General features: G+C 39.3%; 2 protein-coding genes across 2 annotated transcripts; both read right to left on the reverse strand.

Annotated features, from left to right (window-relative positions):
* Nucleotides 1-1,235: 1,235 nt before the first annotated feature.
* Nucleotides 1,236-7,053, reverse strand: LOC136177680 (NXPE family member 3-like; the record flags this gene model as incomplete). Its single annotated transcript, XM_065951611.1, has 1 exon — nt 1,236-7,053. A coding segment is annotated over one exon (570 nt), but the record flags the coding sequence as incomplete, so codon positions are not given.
* On the reverse strand, nt 7,043-10,731 carry LOC110003547 (NXPE family member 3-like). Its single transcript, XM_065951349.1, has 4 exons — nt 10,187-10,731; nt 8,457-8,752; nt 8,066-8,136; nt 7,043-7,318 (listed from the first exon to the last, which is right to left on the reverse strand). Exons 2-4 carry the CDS (start codon nt 8,519-8,521, stop codon nt 7,104-7,106), a joined length of 351 nt encoding a protein of 116 aa, XP_065807421.1. The 5' UTR covers nt 8,522-8,752; nt 10,187-10,731; the 3' UTR covers nt 7,043-7,103.
* Nucleotides 10,732-18,386: the final 7,655 nt, after the last annotated feature.

Here is an 18,386-nt window from a genome sequence, read left to right on the forward strand (position 1 = left end):
TAATGACACAGGTGAAGACAATGAGGGCAATCACACTGGAGGGAAACACACAGAGGAAGGAATGAACACAAGACAAGAAACACTGAGGACAACTACAAAATAAATACATGAAACACTGAAGACACTGTAGAATGAAAAATTAAGAAACACTAGAACATAGAGGGAAACACCAGGGAAGAATGAGACCTAAAAGATAAAAACCATCTGAACTGTGAAAAACTAAACTAAACAGAACAAATCATGATACAAATGTGTTTTTGAGTAAAATTGCAAATACCTTTAATTATAAATATATATATATGTATATCATATAATTGTGGATTTCTATTACATATATATATATATAACAATAATATTTGTGTGTGAAATATGTTTGTGAATCTTATTTTTTTGTATTTGTGGATTTGTTTTACATTTATATAGAACTATAAATATTTTGTGTGTGCATTGAAATACATTTGTGAATCTTTATGTGTGCAATCATGAATATTGAGACTGATCTAACTCCATACTCATCTCTCTCTCTCTCTGTCTCCCTCTCTCTATCTCTCCCTCTCTCTCTCTCTCTCTCTCTCTCCCTCTCTCTCTCTCTCTCTCTCTCTCTCTCTCTCTCTCTCTCTCTCTCTCTCTGAAGTTGATGTGATACTGCTCTCTTGATATTGCTGTGTCTTTTCCCTCCTCAGGAGTCGAGAGGGATTTCTTTTTCAAACAGGAGTTTTGTTATGTTGCACTGATGCACTCTCTTTTGCGCTCTCTCTCCCGTTTTGTCTCTCTCTCTCTCTCTCGTGCGTGCAGCAAATACATTTAAATAAAAACAGGTTGGAAATGTACTTGGATGGCCATAAATATACTTGGGCGCTGGTTCGTTTAACTGTAGTGAAAGGTGAGACTGTTCAGAGCGGTGCTTGTTCATTGTTCAGGTGTTCTTGTATGAGTAGTTGAAGTTATGCAGATGACTGCACCACAGTCATTTGAAACATCTGTAATTAAACCTCTTCTTAAAAAGCCTGCTCTTGATTCAATAACATTAGCTAACTATAGACATATATCTAGCCTTCCTTTTATCCCAATTAAATGACTTTACATCTACTGGAATGTTTCTGATTTTGCGTTTGGATCATCATTTATTTTTTGGGCCCTTAAGTGTCCCCTGAACTGGAGATTATGAATTGATATGTGTGCTGGAAATTTCTGTAATGAGAGATTGTTTAATAAAAGATCTTTGAGTCATTCAGTTGTGTTTGTTGCCATTTTATTATTCCTTTTGCAAATAGGAAGAGCAAATGTACAGATTGAAAGATAAGTCTGCAGCAAAGCCCAGAGAAGGGCAGTCCAACTCCACACTATATAGACATTCAGTTACAAAGTTATGACACACTCACTGTGGCTATGCTAAGATAAAAAAGAAACCTGATAAGGACAGTTCTCGGTGCGGATCCAGGGAGGATCTGTAATTATAATCTTCATGTGCATCACTAACAGTCTAGCAACATTTCCAGGAGGCACATACATTTCCTGTTACATTTGTTTTTTAGAATTGCATGTTTAGGCTTTTGTTGTTTTGGAACTTGATGTTTATTTGTTGATTCAGAGCTCACATCATAATGATGATTGGTTGCAGGCTTGTAGCCACTGATGCTGGGTGCAGCACAACTCAAATAGTGGGTTTACACTTTTCTCTTGAAGCAAAGAAATCAAAATAAACCCTTAAATTAACCTCAGATCATTTACTAAACCAAATTAACTTTCAACAATTAAGTGATATTGCACCAGTAACTTAAATATAAAAGAAACGATTAGAAAGAAAACATTTCTCAGAATTAAAACCCCTTCAGTTGGTCTGCCCCAGTGATGTCAGCGATGATATCATCAATCAGAAATTGTCGACTCCCTATTGGAAAAAGAGGTCAAAGAAGGATTCATGATCAGTCCGTTTGACAATCCCCCATTTCCAGTATTCAGAGTCAGTCATAGCCACCAGGAAATACTATGTAAAATAATGGAAAGTCAATATGAAATGTTCAGTCTACATGGTACTATGCAACCCTGCTGGATTTCCACCTACCTGGGCTTCTCCACCGAACCCTGCGGGGGGTCTTTTCCCGTCCCACTACGCACCGTTTGAAGCCGAACTACACTCTGGCTTTGCGGCGATCTGCAGCAAATCATCCTCCCTCACCTGCTTCCTTGCAGCGAGCGGATCCTGCATCGCTAGCGATGGAGCCGAACACCTTGGTTATTGGTGATTCCATAGTGGGGCATGTCAGGAGAAGATCAGCTGTGACATACTGTTTTCAAGGCGCTATGGTCTTGGACATATTGGATAGGATCCCCAGTCTCTTGACAAAACACCCACGCGTTACGAACATCATCTTACAGATCGGCTGCAATGATGTTTCGATCTTCAATATTAAAATATGACTTTAGCAGACTCCTTTGCTCGCTGGATTCATGTGGCAGGCGTGTTTTTGTCTCCGGCCCTATTCCTCCACTAGGCCGAGGTGCCGGTCGTTTTTGCCTCATCCTCAGTCTCCACACATGGCTGCAGTCTACCTGGGCAGTCCATAATAGTCCTGCTTTCATTGATCATTTTAACCTCTTTTGGAATCGCCCCTCCTTTTATGGGAGAGATGGAATACATCCTAGCAGTTTGGGTGTACATACTTTGACACACATGTTTTTTATAGTCACAACCCCATCCTGAAAAATGCTCACCACCTCCCTCAGGTGGCATTCTCTGTCAACTACCAGCTGTTAGCCCTATACTCCCTTAAGTCTAAATACAACAACATTTGATACACATGTTGTAATCAACAATAGGCCTTAAGAAATAACATCAATATGCCTACAGCCCCTAGGATCTGTAACTTAGTCCCTATAGAGACCACCCCCTCTGGCCACCAAAGTATCCCTGTGGAATTGGCTCTCTTGAATGTAAGGTCTCTCTCCAAAAAAGATTTCATTCTGAACGATTTTATTTCCTCCAAGAATCTAGACTTTTTATTTTTAACTGAGACCTGGCTGTTACCTGCATGGTGACCACAGCCAGATGCTTGAGCTATACTTGCTGCACTTCACCCGTCCTCTGTTTAATGATCTTCCGCCCGCCTGGACACAATGGTAGTTTTTTTTTTTTTTTTTTTTACTTGAGCTTTATTCCAAAGTTGCTTTGCTTATTTCAATCATATCAAAATACATACATGTACAAAAACAAACAAAATATGGGTCATACAGCAGGTGAAAAAACAAAACATAAGACACTGATAATCTTTTATCTGGTCAGTCCATAAATGTACCACATGCACAGGTATCTCTCAAAACTTCAATTCAGCCAATACTTAATACCCCAAATGTTTAAGCATATGTATCCTCATATTCTTGACTTCCTCCGTCCAACACCTATTGCATGTAGAAAGTACATTATGCATTTGTGATCTTAATCTATCTTGGAAAATGAAGTAGTACCAGTTCCCATTTATTTTTGAAAACATCTGTCTTTAGTTGAAGTCAGGCTGTTATGCTCTCCATCTCATAAACACTTTTTAACCTTTCCCTCCATTGTTGTACAGTAGGTGGCTTTACATTTCTCCACAACACCGTAATCACTTTTTGCGATCAACAGCAACACTCAGTAAATATGTCTGTTTTTTTGTGTTTATTTCTTCTTGAGTGTTCCTAAGTATAAAAAAATGCTGGTTCTAATGACAAATCAAGCCCCAGAATTTTCTTGATCTCTGCCTGAATATGTCTCCAATATTTATTCAATTTGGGACAATCCCAGATTTTGAGTATGGTCTCCTATCTTCCTGCACTCTCTCCAGCAAAGCTCTGATGTGTTGCTGTATCTCACCATCAAAGGAGGGGTTTTAAATATTCTCCTTCAGACTCCCTCCAGGTAGGACTGCTTGTTAGTTTATGCACAGAAAGACATGTTTTTTCCCACATTTCATCAGTAATAATAGTATTCATTTCTAATGCCCATTTCTGTTTCGTTTGTAAAGTGTCTCCTGTGTCCTTACCCTGAAACCATCTGTAGAGATGGGAAATCAGATTCTTTTTCAACACTCCCTCCACAGTCAACATAAAGATTCTTTCTAAACTCGATGGTAACTTAGGGCGCGGTCACAATGGCCATCTGTAGCGTGCTGTACTCAAGGACGATTGGCCCCCCGCTGTGCCATACCGACACTGGCCGGCACAGCCCGCGGTCACACTGGCCAGGACTAACCGTGCCTAAAAGCCCGATTACCTCTTGTACATAACATCGTAATACAACACATGCACGCTTTATGTTATTATGAAGCGTGCTCAGTTTAAAAACAGGCTGACGAGAGAGAGAGAGAGAGAGAGAGAGAGAGAGAGAGAGAGAGAGAGAGAGAGAGAGAGAGAGAGAGAGAGAGAGACGCGCAGTCGAGTCCGTGTCTGTACCTCAGAGAAAAACACAGAGAGCATGACAGCTACTTTACTGACTTTGCAGCTCATTTTAAAGAGCCCATATTATGCCCTTTTTGGGGTTCATATATTTAATCTATGTACCTACTAAAGTATGTTCACAATAGCTAAAGTTCTAAAAAAGTGTCTGTTTTCATGTTCTGTCGCTCCATGCACCGGCTCACTTCTGACTCTCTCTCTAAGGCTCTGAAGTGCCCACGTTCAGAGTCCCCACGTGTGCCAAGTCTGATCTGATTGGTCGGCCTGTCGGCTCTGCCGTAATTGGTCAGTCGCTCAGCACGGTTCTCGGAAATGTCCCGCCTCTTTTACCATATTGGGAATGCAGCTACTGGCTCCGTCCGAGGGGAGCATAAACATTAGCACCTTAGCGCTACGGCATATCGTGGGCGTGCTACAGAAGTTAACGGGCGTGCAACATGAGCTGCTGGGCTTGCCACAACGAGCCAATGGGCTTAGATCAGTGATCTCACACTGACAAGACGTCACACTGGCAAATTGAATAATAAATGAATAAAAAAATAAAATATACGCGCGGCCGAGTCCACAGGCGAGTCCGCGTACGCACATCGGAGAAGAACAAAGAGAACATGACAGCTACTTCACTGACTTTGCGGCTATTTTTAAGCCATTTTAATCAGACACAGCCATAAATAATTACACAGCCATTAAATAATGAACAACACAGAGAACATGACAGCTTCTTTGTGTCTTATATTGTTTCATGTTAGTCAGATACAGACATGAAACTCTGGATTTCTCCATAATGAAGGCTGTCAGCGTTGTGTACCCGCGTGCTTGTGCTCGTGCATGAAGTGTACCGTGCTGAAGCACACCTCTCCAAAGTGTGCCAAAGCCAAGGAAGTGCACCGTGCCTGAGTAAGATATGGAGCGGTCCCACTGGTCAAAAAAACTGTAATAGCTACAATTTTAAATGTCCTGGATATAGAAGTAAAAAGATGAAAAAAAAATGTTAATACCCAGCTAAGTCTTCATCGTGAATTTTATCCATTCATTCTCTATTTTTAACTTCGGTAACTCACCGGAACTGCACTCAAATGGTTTGGGTCATACCTGTCAAATAGAGGATTCTCTGTCTCAATTGGTCATTTGTTTCTTCCTCGGCCCGCATGACGTACGGTCTGCCACAGGACTCAATTCTTGGTCCAGTCTTGTTTTCCCTTCATATGCTCCCACTTGGAAATATTATGAATTACTTTGAGGGGGTCTCCTATCACTTTTATGCTGATAATGCACAAATATATCTGTCCTTCAGGTCAGACAATATCAGCCGCTTTAACAATTTAGTGGAGTGCATGGCCACCATTGAGAAATGGATGAGCTGTCATTGTCTGCAGCTTAATACAGGGAAGACAGAGGTCATTTTCTTTGGCCCCCGATCATATAGCAAGCAAATTGAAGCTGCTCTTTGGTCCTCTAACACCCAATATAAAATCTACAGGTAGAAATGTAGGTATTACATTTGATTCACAGCTTAACTTCATTCTGCACATCAATAATCTCATTAAATCCTGTTACTACCAGCTAAGAAACATTAGTAAATTAAATCAACTCTGTCTTTCCCTGATCTAGAGAAGCTTATTCATGCCTTTGTCTTTTCACGTTTGGGCTACTGCAACTCGCTTTTCACTTGCCTGAGTCAGTCCTCAATGGCCAGACTCCAACAAGTGCAGAATGCTGCTGCTCGGATTTTAACAAATGCAAACTGCAGGTCCAACATTACCCCAATCCTTTCCTCCCTCCATTTGCTGCCCGTTACTTACAGGGTTGATTTAAAAATGAGTTTAAAAACTTTTAAAACACAACATGTCTCGTCTAGCCCCCCCTTACATTAAAGAACGTTTAACCCCTTATGCTCCGAGCCAAATCTTAGATCATCAAGAGTAAATGATCCTAGATCAAGGCTGGTTACCAAGGGCGACCGGGCATTTGCCATCAGAGCACCTAAACTCACTTTGTAACCTTGTTTAGATAAGTGCTATATAAATAAAGTTATTATTATTATTAAATGCACTATTGGGGGCACATGTGGGACAATATAATGTTAACCATATTCCTAATGATGGGAGGAGGTGGGTGAATGTAGTGAGGCAGGTGGTGGGCCAGAACCATCTCCCAGGCATCCACCAGCTGAACATTAAGTCCTTTGAACACAGCTCTGACCACCTTGTCCTGTTGAATAGCATACCAGTCATTAAAGGTAAATATATAGGGGTTTGTACCTCTGAGGTTTGGAGTCCTGATGACCACCAGCGTGTCTGGAGCCCTGTTTAACAGACGAATCACCGCCCTGCGGATGCCGTAAAGCCTTCTGATGTAGAATTGCATTGGGAAAGGAGTGAGGTGGGCCCAGATGCCAAAAATTACAACTGTGTTGGTGCCACCAACTACATCATCTATTTCATTGGCAATGTAACGCAGCTCACTGGTTGGGATATGGATGGAAACACTAAGAAGAGGACCGTGTAAGTGAAACTTCACCAAGATGTTTTTTGCATTGTCCCATATCATGAAAGGTCCTGATTTCTTCGGATTATTCCGGTTTATCTCTTTAGCATCTGAAAGTATGAAAAAAGGAGCAGATTAAGCTGTGAAATAAATACAATTAAACTGTTGCCTGAAATCACTGTGAATCAACTACCTGGAAGTGAAGCATCAAGGTACTCAAACCACTGCCTGACGGTGGAGTCTCCGTACATGTGGACCACCTTTCCTTTCAGACACTGACTGATGGCAGAGGAGTTGTTGAATTGGTGGACTTTGGTGCCACCTAGTGGTCGCCACACACCCTGGTAGTAATACCCAGAGAGTCCAGACTTCCCACTGCCTAGACTATCCATGGGTTGCTCTGAGAATTGTTGATCAAAATAAGCATTTGGTTATTAAACGATTGTTGTATCATTTGTCAACAGATCCCCTAAAAAGGCCAAAACAAGGTCTCTGCTTTACCTTACTCATTTTATTTTACACTAATGAGGACATTATACATATGTCACAAAAACATTTGTAGTGGCAACTTTCATAAACAGTTTTTATCACTTAGTAGGAGCCAATCTGTTACTTAATTCTGAAATATTTACTGTAAATGATATTCTTATTTCTTATGATCTAAATGTTGTGTTTTACTAACATGAACTGAAATCAAAATTCTTAAATTAAATGGACCATGATTAAAATGGCTTCTACAGAGTTCTTTGATGTTTTTAAAAAGATTAAGTTTATACTTTATTACAATATAGTGAGTGTATGTCTCGAATGCACATGTTTATTGTGGTTAAGGAAAATGCTACCAAATGCTTTTTATTTGACAATGCTAATTATTTAAAGTAAATTATTTACACATGTTAAGTGATTTGAGTCTTTTGTTAGTACACTGGTACTGTTTTTTTTTTTTTTTTTTTTTTTAGCGTAAACGAGATAAGCACTTGCAGCTCTTCATAGATAGCTCTTTATAGATAGAAGCTGGTTTATTTTTATTTATTTTTGCCTTATATGTATATCTGCTTGAATACAGAGAGTTAGGTTGTATACATTTTTATTTTCAAGGTCACATGGAGATTTTTTTTTCGTTGAAAGTAGAAAAGTTGTGCTTTACCTTTCCTTTGAGGCAGCACAGTAACACTGGCCGGTCCTGAAGCCTGAATGAAGACTTGCATGTTGACATTGCTGGGGGGAAAAAGCTCCCATGATTAAGAATCTCTTAAACACACTTCAATATGTAAATGTCAAATGTGATTTAGTCACCATAAATGACTTTGCCTACATATTTGGACTCCATGGATACACTTTATAGTTTTGTTGATGAGAGAGACTTTAATTGTGTTTTGATAGGTATTATCTTACACTATAAACATCTTAAGATTTCATCTTTGCCTCCTGTAGTTACAAACACGACATTTCCCCCCAGGAGATACATACTTTACACTTTGATTATAGTCATTACATGTAAAACTAGATGCATCGTTTCTATTGCTGTGCTCCCTCACCTTTTGAAAAGGTTCGCCTCATTAGCCTTGAGTTTTATATCCATTCCTCCGTTTATGTGGTTCATCCTGTCATCACAGCTCAGTTCCTTTGGCTTGTAGCAGAACCACGGGTCACCAGTATGGAGGTCAGTGTAGTTGCACTGTGGCTGGTTGGTTTGACGTTAACAAATATTACAGATGGTAGTTTCAGAGATTGAACCTGAGCGGAAGAGGCTCTTTAAGATAGTCCTATCAGGATGTTCTCTGTTTAGTCTACGGAGGACTGTGATAGCCTCGCTTGAGTGGACAAGCGTCACCTGATAAAACAAAGAACAAGAGTTTAAAGTTATAGCATACAAGTCATGCCTACTAATTATTAATTGAATAATTAGAAAACAAAGTTGTATTTTTGGTGTCAGCTGACTGGAGTTGTTCATTTATTTTAAATTAGAAGCTTAAGAGACATTGATGCAAATGGTCAACTCCCCACTAGCTGGCCAGTAGAACTTGTTTACATCAACATGTATATTTTTGGACCTGTCTCATCTTAATTGGATTGGACAGCTGACAACAACAGGAAATGTTGGGAGAAGAGAGTTGGGGATGACATTAAGCAAAGGGCGAAGGTCAGATTTGAACCCCGCAGCAAAGGGGACTTTACCCGATGTAAATTGGGTGCACATCATACCCAATAGGCTACGGAACCTACATAGAATTTGTTTTCTTACAATTATAGACACTCCACTTGTCTGTGGAGTAAAGCATTCAACAATCCTCACACCATTCTCTGGCCCACAGGAAACAGTTTTACATACAGTCACATCAAATGACAAACATTTGCATGAAAATATCTCCAAAAGGATCCAACAACAACAACCTCTTTAGTTCAGTAATTCAACTCAACAAAAAGGTTAATTAAAGTGTTCTACTGATGTCTTATGTAAAGGTAGAGTCAGTGGCATTGTTTGTTGCAGCTTGTGAACACAACATCCAAATTGGGTCCCTCCTCCTGCGCTCACCGTCCCCAGAAGCACACACTCACTGCAGGTGAGTAGTGTGTAAGTTTCCTGTTTGTACACTGCAATACCGCATGCTAGCACAAGCTAACCACCGATGTATGACATCTGCATGTCCAACAGAATGCAGGCCAATTCTGTAAGAGAGTGAGAGACAACCCTCGTTTTTGAACAAGGTTTATCCGTGTAGCGTTTCGTCTCACCTCACTATGATTATATTTTAAGTTATTGCTGCTACTTCCACATCAATCTTATTAGCGGGGGGCTGAATCACAACCAATAACTGAACTGTATCCACTCCTAAACACACCTGCACACTGACATTGGCAGGGGGAAGCACATCCACTCCACACCCAGAAAACCAAAACATTAAAATGCAGGCAAAGGACAGGCTGTCTGGAGACACAGTCACCACTACAGATGTATGGAGGCCCACTCAAGTGATGATTGAGTAGCATTACTTTTGTTTAAAGTCTATATTTTATTTTTCAGGTAAAAGCTACTGGCTTAATAACGTTTAACCGTTGTGGTAAATACATTTCCTCAATGTTAAGTTTTCCAGAATAGCAGAAGAAAATAACATTTTGTAAGACTGCTTGTAGACGCTTCACTCATCACTGTGACCTGTACACTAACTCAGATTGGCCATCTTTGAAGGTGTGCAGGCATATACACTGGCTGAAGCTTATTTATAAAGCTCTTCTTGGTTTGGTGCCTTCTTATCTATGTTCATACCTTCAAAGAACCAGAAGCCACTATGCCTTGTGTTCCTGTGATGTCTTTAAACTGTCTGTGCCTCGTGTCCGCACTGAGCTCGGGAAAAGACCGTTTAGTTTTGCTGCTCCCACCGCATGGAACTTTCTCCAAAATGACTTGAAAATGGCGGAGCTCTTGAAGCCTTTGGCTCGATCTTAAAAGATAAAAAACACGAGACAATTGGACAGTATCTGTGTTTCTGAATTGTACTCTGTGATCAAGATTCTGCACTTTATCTGTAAATCAATTTGCAATTTGTAAATTGTTGTTCTCTCCTAACTTATTGATTGTAAACTGTCTCTTTATCATGTAATGCTTTTTATGACGTGTGCTGCTGCCCTCTTGGCCAAGTCACCCTTGTGAAAGAGATCCTGATCTCAATGAGTTATTTATCTGGTTAAATAAAACATTTAAAAAAACATGTTTATTTGTGTTGTAAAGTTGGATATTTTGACAACGGGGTCAAAGGTGAATGACTCATTAGAGACCGCCAGAAGAGGCAATTGGAGGAACAGCAGTTTTTAAGACTTCCACAATGTCTTTTCTTTTTTCTTACTTTTTATGTTGTTGTTTGTTTGCAAAAGTAAGTTAGGGGGAAAGGTTTAGATTTCATGAATTAAATGACCTACAGGACATTGCATTAGGGAATTCTTTTGGCATCAATTATTGTACATTAACAATTTAAAGATATAGCCTTGAACTTTACCTCAACCTGTGCACTTCCTTCCCAGAGTAAAGGGAATACAGCAGAGTAGGAGCCATTAAGGTGATCCACCACTCGTCCAGCCACACCTGCTTCAAGTGCCCTGTTGTGCAAACGGGCAACAATTGCATCTCCTCCAGACTTCTTGGGGTTACCTTGGAAGTCGTACATTTTTATCATAACTTCCAGCTGGTCTCCTACATGCCGCTCGTCTCCAACCCCCCCTGGGAGAATGATGAAGGTGCTGTGGGCGGCGTGACTTGTCTGAATCAATGAAAAAGGAGCTGGCAGAGGAGGAGTTTCAGGCCAAGCAATGGACTCCAATATGAGACGTTCCTCCTCAGCTTCTGCAGAAGACAGTGGCTTGAAGGTGCAGAAGTTGTCAGGCACTGGAGAAGCAGTGGGAGGAGCAGTGTGGGGAGCAGTGGGAGGAGCAGTGGGAGGAGCAGTGGGCTGAGTAGAGTTCACTTTCTTGTTGATGTTTTCTTTATAATTTAGCTGGCAAGGAGTTGAAAAAGAAGGATGGTGACAAAGCAACCCAGTCTCATGTCAAAATGTGTAATACCTACGTTGGTCCACAGCGCAAAACGTAGTAGTTTCACAATAAGGGCTCTAAAATTGTGACTTGTCTACGTTTCCTTTTGTCTATTCTTTTGTATAGGCACACTTCAGGTCACGTGACTGCCCAGTTTTCCCCGGCGAAAAAAAAAACCATGGCGGACATCCCTTCTATTTTCGGTTGAAAATGCAATATTTTAAGATAGTTTGAGGCTTAAGTGTCGTTTTGATAACCTTCCTGGTGACAAATGTACTTTGTATCTTCATAATATTTGTTCGGTTTATGTTTATGATCTTTAGTTTGTTCGTTTCTACGAAGATTCTTTCAGGTCTCGATAGAGAAACATTGTGATGTTACGTTTTCTACTGTTTCTATGGCTATGGACGCTATCAACAACGAACCAGAAGGAAGTGGACGTTCCGTTCGCGGCTCTTAAAACGGGTTACATCAGACCCTAGACATCAAGCTAAGCTCCTATGCGATAAATAATGATTTCTGTTACATTTTTATGGATGTCTTTCATTACAACCAAATTTAATAAAACGATTGGAACAGATCGATGCATATTAGCAACATTATAAACTATAACATGTAACAATACATAAAGACAATACTGTACAGTTTGTGTGATTTATATGATTTAATAATTTTATTTAACAAAATAATCTTGACAGATTAATACTATCTTTTAAAACAGGTTTGATTTGACCACTTTTTTACAATATATATAGTCTAGATTATTTTACAAAACCCATTCGGCTTTAGTAAATATTTGATATAGTGGGTAGATATAAATTTTTTACAACCCTAATTATGTTCCCTCTGTGCACAACGCCAGACATAAATACCAAAATTCCCATTTCTGGAATAACAGTCAAAATATCCGAAATGAACTGATATATGTACTTTATTTTAACATAGATCATATATGTACTATGCAATAAATACTTTGGTCACACGTGATCCGTGACATATTCAGTGAATATATCTTTTGTAACCCTTTTATAATCCTAGTTACAACCTTTTTTTGGAAACGGAAAAGACTACAATTATGGCGCCGTTCAGTATCAAGCTTGACTTGACTCTAAGGAATTGTAGTCTTTTATACAAATGTCAGTGTTTCCCTTACATAAGAAGTTATAAATATTTAATTGAGGGTACACAGGGGAGTTTAATTGAATGGTTAACACATTTATGTTATCAGATATTTAAAAAATAATTGATACATTTGTTAAAATGTATCATAATCATATATAGCAGCTCCCCCTGTTGTTTTGGTGAGCTGACTACCCTCACATGGTACTTTGTTCCAAGACCTCTCTAAAACAGTTATTCCCATGTCTGTAGCCCCTTTTGTTGTTGGTATAAGCCTTCAAACATGCCCTTGGTTCGAGGTTCAAAGGTCATTATTTCAAAACAGGGGTCATGTAGAAACCTCATCTTCTCATATGTTACTCTCCAGGATGAGACCTTTCCAACGATGTATGTCATTCAGCTCTAAGCCAAAAACTTTCTCATTTCATAGGCAAGGGGTCTTACAGTCATACTTTCATAGAACTCTTTCATAATTCTTTTTTATTTTGTTTGTTTCTTCGTGTGTTTGTTTGTTTTGGTGTAAGTATATCATAAAATCTGGGGAACTATAGGCTTGGAGGACAGCCTGAAGTGCCTGGTTTAGAATTATGGCTAAAAGTAAAAATCTCTTATGCTCTTGTCCATGTTAATTCATCCTAGTACTTTTTTTTTATCCTTCTTTCCTTATAGAAGAGTTAATCTAATTTGTCATCATTCATTGTTTTAATATTCAGTTTAATGTCTTTCATAGAGCAACAGGGTTGAACAGGTCAAAAGGCTTCATGTCTCTGCTAGGCCTCAAATGGTCAAATTAGCTCTTTTAAGCACCTTTAAGATGAGTTTTTAACATCAGTCTTGTTCACAAAGCATGCAGCATATAGTGGAGAATGACCCTCTGTCTTTTGGAACATTTTCACACTTTTTAACACCCTTTTTTGATGTTTTGATAAAAGTGTTTCAATTGTTAAAAGGTTTGGCAAATTGAGTGTGGGGCCTTAAGTGACTTGTGGGTTCTAGATCAAACATAAGTGTATGAAAAAGGGATTTAAAATGTGAGTCTACGGAGAGGAGGGAGAGGGGGGGCGGGGGACGCCCTCGGCCTTTAAACTGACAGTGGGCGTGACTGCACGATTGCGCATGTCAGCAGCACACTGGCAGACCATAGCATAATGGGCTTTTTGAATGGGTTTTTGCTTAGATTCCTGGAATGGGATCTTTGGTTAACACAGATTTAAGATGTGTTTTTGCAACCACCCTTAAAAAACATCAGTAAATACCCCCTGAAAGATCTAATAAAGAGGTCGCTCACAAGTGACGATTATCAATACGTCATTATCTGATGTCAGTGTCATGCGCCCGTTTGTAGTTCTTATCGCCGGTCGTTTACTTTATTGATTGCATTTTCTGGTATTAATCTAATCCATTAGGATTATTTTGTTAAATAAAATTGTTTAATCATATAAATCACACAGACTGTACAGTATTGTCTTTATGTATTGTTACATGTTATAGTTTATAATGTTGCTAATATGCATCGATCTGTTCCAATCGTTTTATTAAATTTGGTTGGAATGAAAGACATCCATAAAAATGTAACAGAAATCATTATTTATTGTATAGGAGCTTAGTTTGATGTCTAGGGTCTGATGTAACCCGTTTTAAGAGCCGCGAGCCGAACGTCCACTTCCTTCTGGTTCGTTGTTGATAGCGTCCATAGCTATCACCATAGAAACAGTAGAAAACATAACATCACAACGTTTCTCTATCGAGACCTGAAAGAATCTTCGTAGAAACGAACAAACTAAAGATCATAAACATAAACCGAACAAAGATTATGAAGATACAAAGTACATTTGTCACCAGGAAGGTTATCAAAACGACACTTAAGCCTCAAACTATCTTAAAATATTGCATTTTCCACCGAAAAAAACCATGGTTTTTTTTTTTCGCCAGGGCAAAACTGGGCAGTCACATGACCTGAGGTGTGCCTATACAAAAGAATAGACTAAAGGAAACGTAGACAAGTCACAATTTTAGAGCCCTTATTGTGAAACTACTACGTTTTGCGCTGTGGACCAACGTAGGTATTACACATTTTGACATGAGACTGGGTTGTGTAGGGAGCAGATGAACACCTTCATTGTTGCACTTCTGTGCAAACTTACATTTAATGGACTTTTTAAATAATTTTAATAATGGGTAAAAAATATGCATTTTGCAAATCCTAAAACTTTTATTTGTTTATGGAAAGCATCTCGCGAACCCCCTTTCAGTGTCTCAGGAGCCCCCAGGGGGGCCCATTCCCCACTTTAGTACATTGAAAGACACTCAATGACCACCTTTAAAGTGTTACCAATAATCCCAGTTCTCACCTGCAGCAGGTCCATGTTTCTTAGTGTAAAGAACAACACAGTCAGAAGGAGAAGGATGACACAGGTCTTCAGAAGTTTCATGTTGACATGGTTACTTATAAAACCTTTTAGCCACATGGTGAGTCCTCTGGTACTGGATTAAAACAACAAAAAGGGGAAACAGACTCTGTGTTAAGTTTATCATATGAATTCTTCTTGAAGACACTCAGTCATAAAAACCTCTGAATATTTATAGTTTGTTATCATGTCTAGATTTCAACATCAAACTAATCTAGTCAATTGAGAATGTGATAATTATCTGTTACCAAACAGGGAGTTTACAACAAAACAAGTTTTTGGTACTTGAGGTTTGACAGGAACATAATTACAATGTTCATACTGATGGTCAAATTCTCACAATCAGGTGTGCCAAGGTTACATGGTCTTATGAAATGTGCTGAAGTCACTTGAGGACAAAAGGTTGACTTAAGGTAGGGTTAGTTTACCTGCAGGCACACAACATGTACATTTAGCCTAATCAATCAATCAGTCAATCAATCAATCAATCAATCAATCAATCAATTTAATTTGTATAACCTCAACTCATAACAAGTGTTATCTCGACACACTTTACAAAAACAGGTAAAAGACCTTACTTGATGCCTAACTGAAGATTGTTTCTAAGAAAACGTTTTAATTGGTACTATTTTGTTACTTTATACTGAAACACATTGAAGTCCATGGATGTTGTCAATTATTGGGTATGTGACGTAATAGGCCAACTGTAACAAAGTCCAAGTGTAACTAACTGAAAACTGATAACTGAAAACTGATAACTGATAACTGAAAATCGCCACCCAGGAAGGTTTAAAAAAAAAAAATCATCACAGGAACTTTAAATAATTCAGAATAAACCAAAAAATGAACATAACTACATTTGGAGGTGCATACCGGTAACTAAGTCAAACAACAACATTGCTCTAAGACAGGGGTGTCAAAGTCCTATTGGTATCAGACTAATTTTGCTGACATCACTATAACTTGACACATGGATTTATAGGCTAATGTATGATTAGAAAAAAAAGGTACTTGTATAGAAAACTATATGTTAACGCATAAAATGTAAGAGTGATTAAGCAGAGGGGTTAACTCTGTCATTGCAAACTGCATGTTGGCACATGGAAATATTTAAATGTACCACATTACAGAAGAAAACATCAACAATTATGTTTTGTTTGAGATTATTATATTATGTTTTAATATTGCTGTTCAAGGTTATAGAAACTTTGACACAGGTTATTCTACCTGCCCTGGTATCAGTGCATTACTAGAGAAAGACAGAGAGACAGAGAGAGAGAGAGAGAGAGAGAGAGAGAGAGAGAGAGAGAGAGAGAGAGAGAGAGAGACAGAGAGAGAGAGACAGAGAGAGACAGAGAGAGAGACAGAGAGAGACAGAGAGAGAGACAGAGAGAGACAGAGAGAGACAGAGACAGAGAGAGAGAGAGACAGAGAGAGAGAGAGAGAGAGACAGAGACAGAGAGAGAGAGAGAGAGAGAGAGAGAGACAGAGAGAGAGAGACAGAGAGAGAGACAGAGAGAGACTTTAGATCTGTGTGTGTCAGGCCACAGCACAGTTTGCACTCCTTAAGGTTCATTACAGATAAAACCTGCTCACATGAATAAGTTATCACAAACACACAGAGTGTCTTTGATGCAAACAGTCATCTTCAGGTATTTTAGTGTGAGGCATTCTAAAATGATAACATGTTTCCAAACCAACAGACTTGAATTGATCCTTCAGCGTTGCGCACTGCAGTCTGATCAGCTCCGTGTGGAGTGCACGTTCTTCAACTAAGTAAACTCAGTTAAAAGACTTTTGATATCAGTCTGGCTGTCCGTTCTTCTCCGTGTCCGTACTATCGTGATCTAACTCTGTCACTGACTTTTTATGCGTCATGAATCTGTGCCATCTCCGTGCGTAATTCGAGGAAGCATTTTAGCGCTGCTCCTCGGTTAAACCAGCGGACCTCTGTATGATCGGGCAGCCTGTGCGTGATATCGTATTTGGATAAGAATGAAATGTTCAGTAATAGTTATATTTTTACAGTCTGATGAGAGCTGGTGATAAAGGCGCAACAGCAGGCTACTGCATTTAGAAGTGATGAAACTTTTAGATGATCAACACAACACTTTCACATCTGGGTGACCTAAAAATGAACCATCTGTAATTAAAATCAGTTAATATTCATTTTAATTTACTGTTTAATAACCAGAGGTAAAATAAGTCGGGAGATGCATCAGTCTCAACGCCGGTGTCCACAACCTACACTTAGTCTGGATGTGAGGAGACGGTCTGGGCCGTTAAGCGTGGAGGATTGCTTTTTATTTACACGAGCTGCTCTTTGTAGCTCACTCCATAGGAAGCTTTGTTATTATTAGTCAACATTTTGTTTTACATCAGTCAAGACAGGAGAAGCTGGTAAGAAGTGTGCACAGAACTGAAGACCGTCATGATGCGCGCGCAGTGCAGCGGTTAAGTCCCGTAGCTTTGATACGATTCTGGCAACTTGTGAGCAAATAAAACTAAAGAAATATCGCTCCTTCGATCTCTCTTGAAAACCTGCATTCTGTGTCACCTCTCTCAGGTGTTCAGCCTGTTTGCTGATGTGATGTATTACCAGCGTAATGCAGGAGCAGCTCGTGCGCTCGGCCACTCGTCTTTTTGATGATACTCCCTGCTGAGAAGATAGTTCAAAGTGCCCCGTTTAATTCATTTTCGTATCATGACATCAACCTTTACGTTGCTCATTATACAAAGGTTTTTAATCAAATTCGGGGAAAATAAGTATTACAAATATTGAATTTATACGGATACGGATACGGCCCGCAGTTCGTTTGTTTGACATCCCTGCTCTAAGAAGTGGAGCAAGTTTACATTTAGATAAATGAAACTGAAAGAAAAAACAAATCCAAGTAGCTACAGTATCTGCATTCACCTGACTTTTAAAACAGAGCAGATTTGTATTTTCTCATGTTAATGCAATATGCTTCCATGTGTTTTTCACTGTTATTGGACGCTTTCTTTACCTTTAAAAACAGTGCAGGCAGAGGTTTGACTTCCTTAATGCTCAGTTTGAGCAGAAATATAACCTTGTAGCCTCATGAGGATTAATCATCATTTCAAAGTTAAAAACAGGTCGAATGACTGATCATATCGGTTGCCTGAGACAATTGATTTAAAAATGAACTGTCACTTCTTTCATTTAGAGCTCTTTGATTGACTTTATTAGTCACTCCTGTAGATTCCCCTTTAAATTCATGAATTATAAATAAATGACCCTCTTACACCTGCGTGTTTAAAGCAGACTCACCTCCAAACAGATGGGCTGTAGTCCAGGGAGTAGCCTAATGGACAGGAGATGTTGCTCTGCAGTGTTTGAAAGATGGTGAGGCTGTAGTCGGATCATATGACAGTGGTGGTTTGTTGTAGGTC

Source organism: Labrus bergylta, chromosome 23, assembly GCF_963930695.1.
Source record: "Labrus bergylta chromosome 23, fLabBer1.1, whole genome shotgun sequence".
Taxonomy (NCBI): Eukaryota; Metazoa; Chordata; class Actinopteri; order Labriformes; family Labridae; genus Labrus; species Labrus bergylta.

Excerpts from the sequence above, each read along its gene's own strand:
- LOC110003547 (XM_065951349.1), bottom strand. The coding sequence starts at position 8,521 with ATGAACCACATAAACGGAGGAATGGATATAAAACTCAAGGCTAATGAG. Across the intron at positions 8,137-8,456 it reads GAGGCGAACCTTTTCAAAAG|CAATGTCAACATGCAAGTCT; the intron begins GTGAGGGAGCAC and ends TTTTCCCCCCAG. Across the intron at positions 7,319-8,065 it reads TGTGCTGCCTCAAAGGAAAG|AGCAACCCATGGATAGTCTA; the intron begins GTAAAGCACAAC and ends AACAATTCTCAG.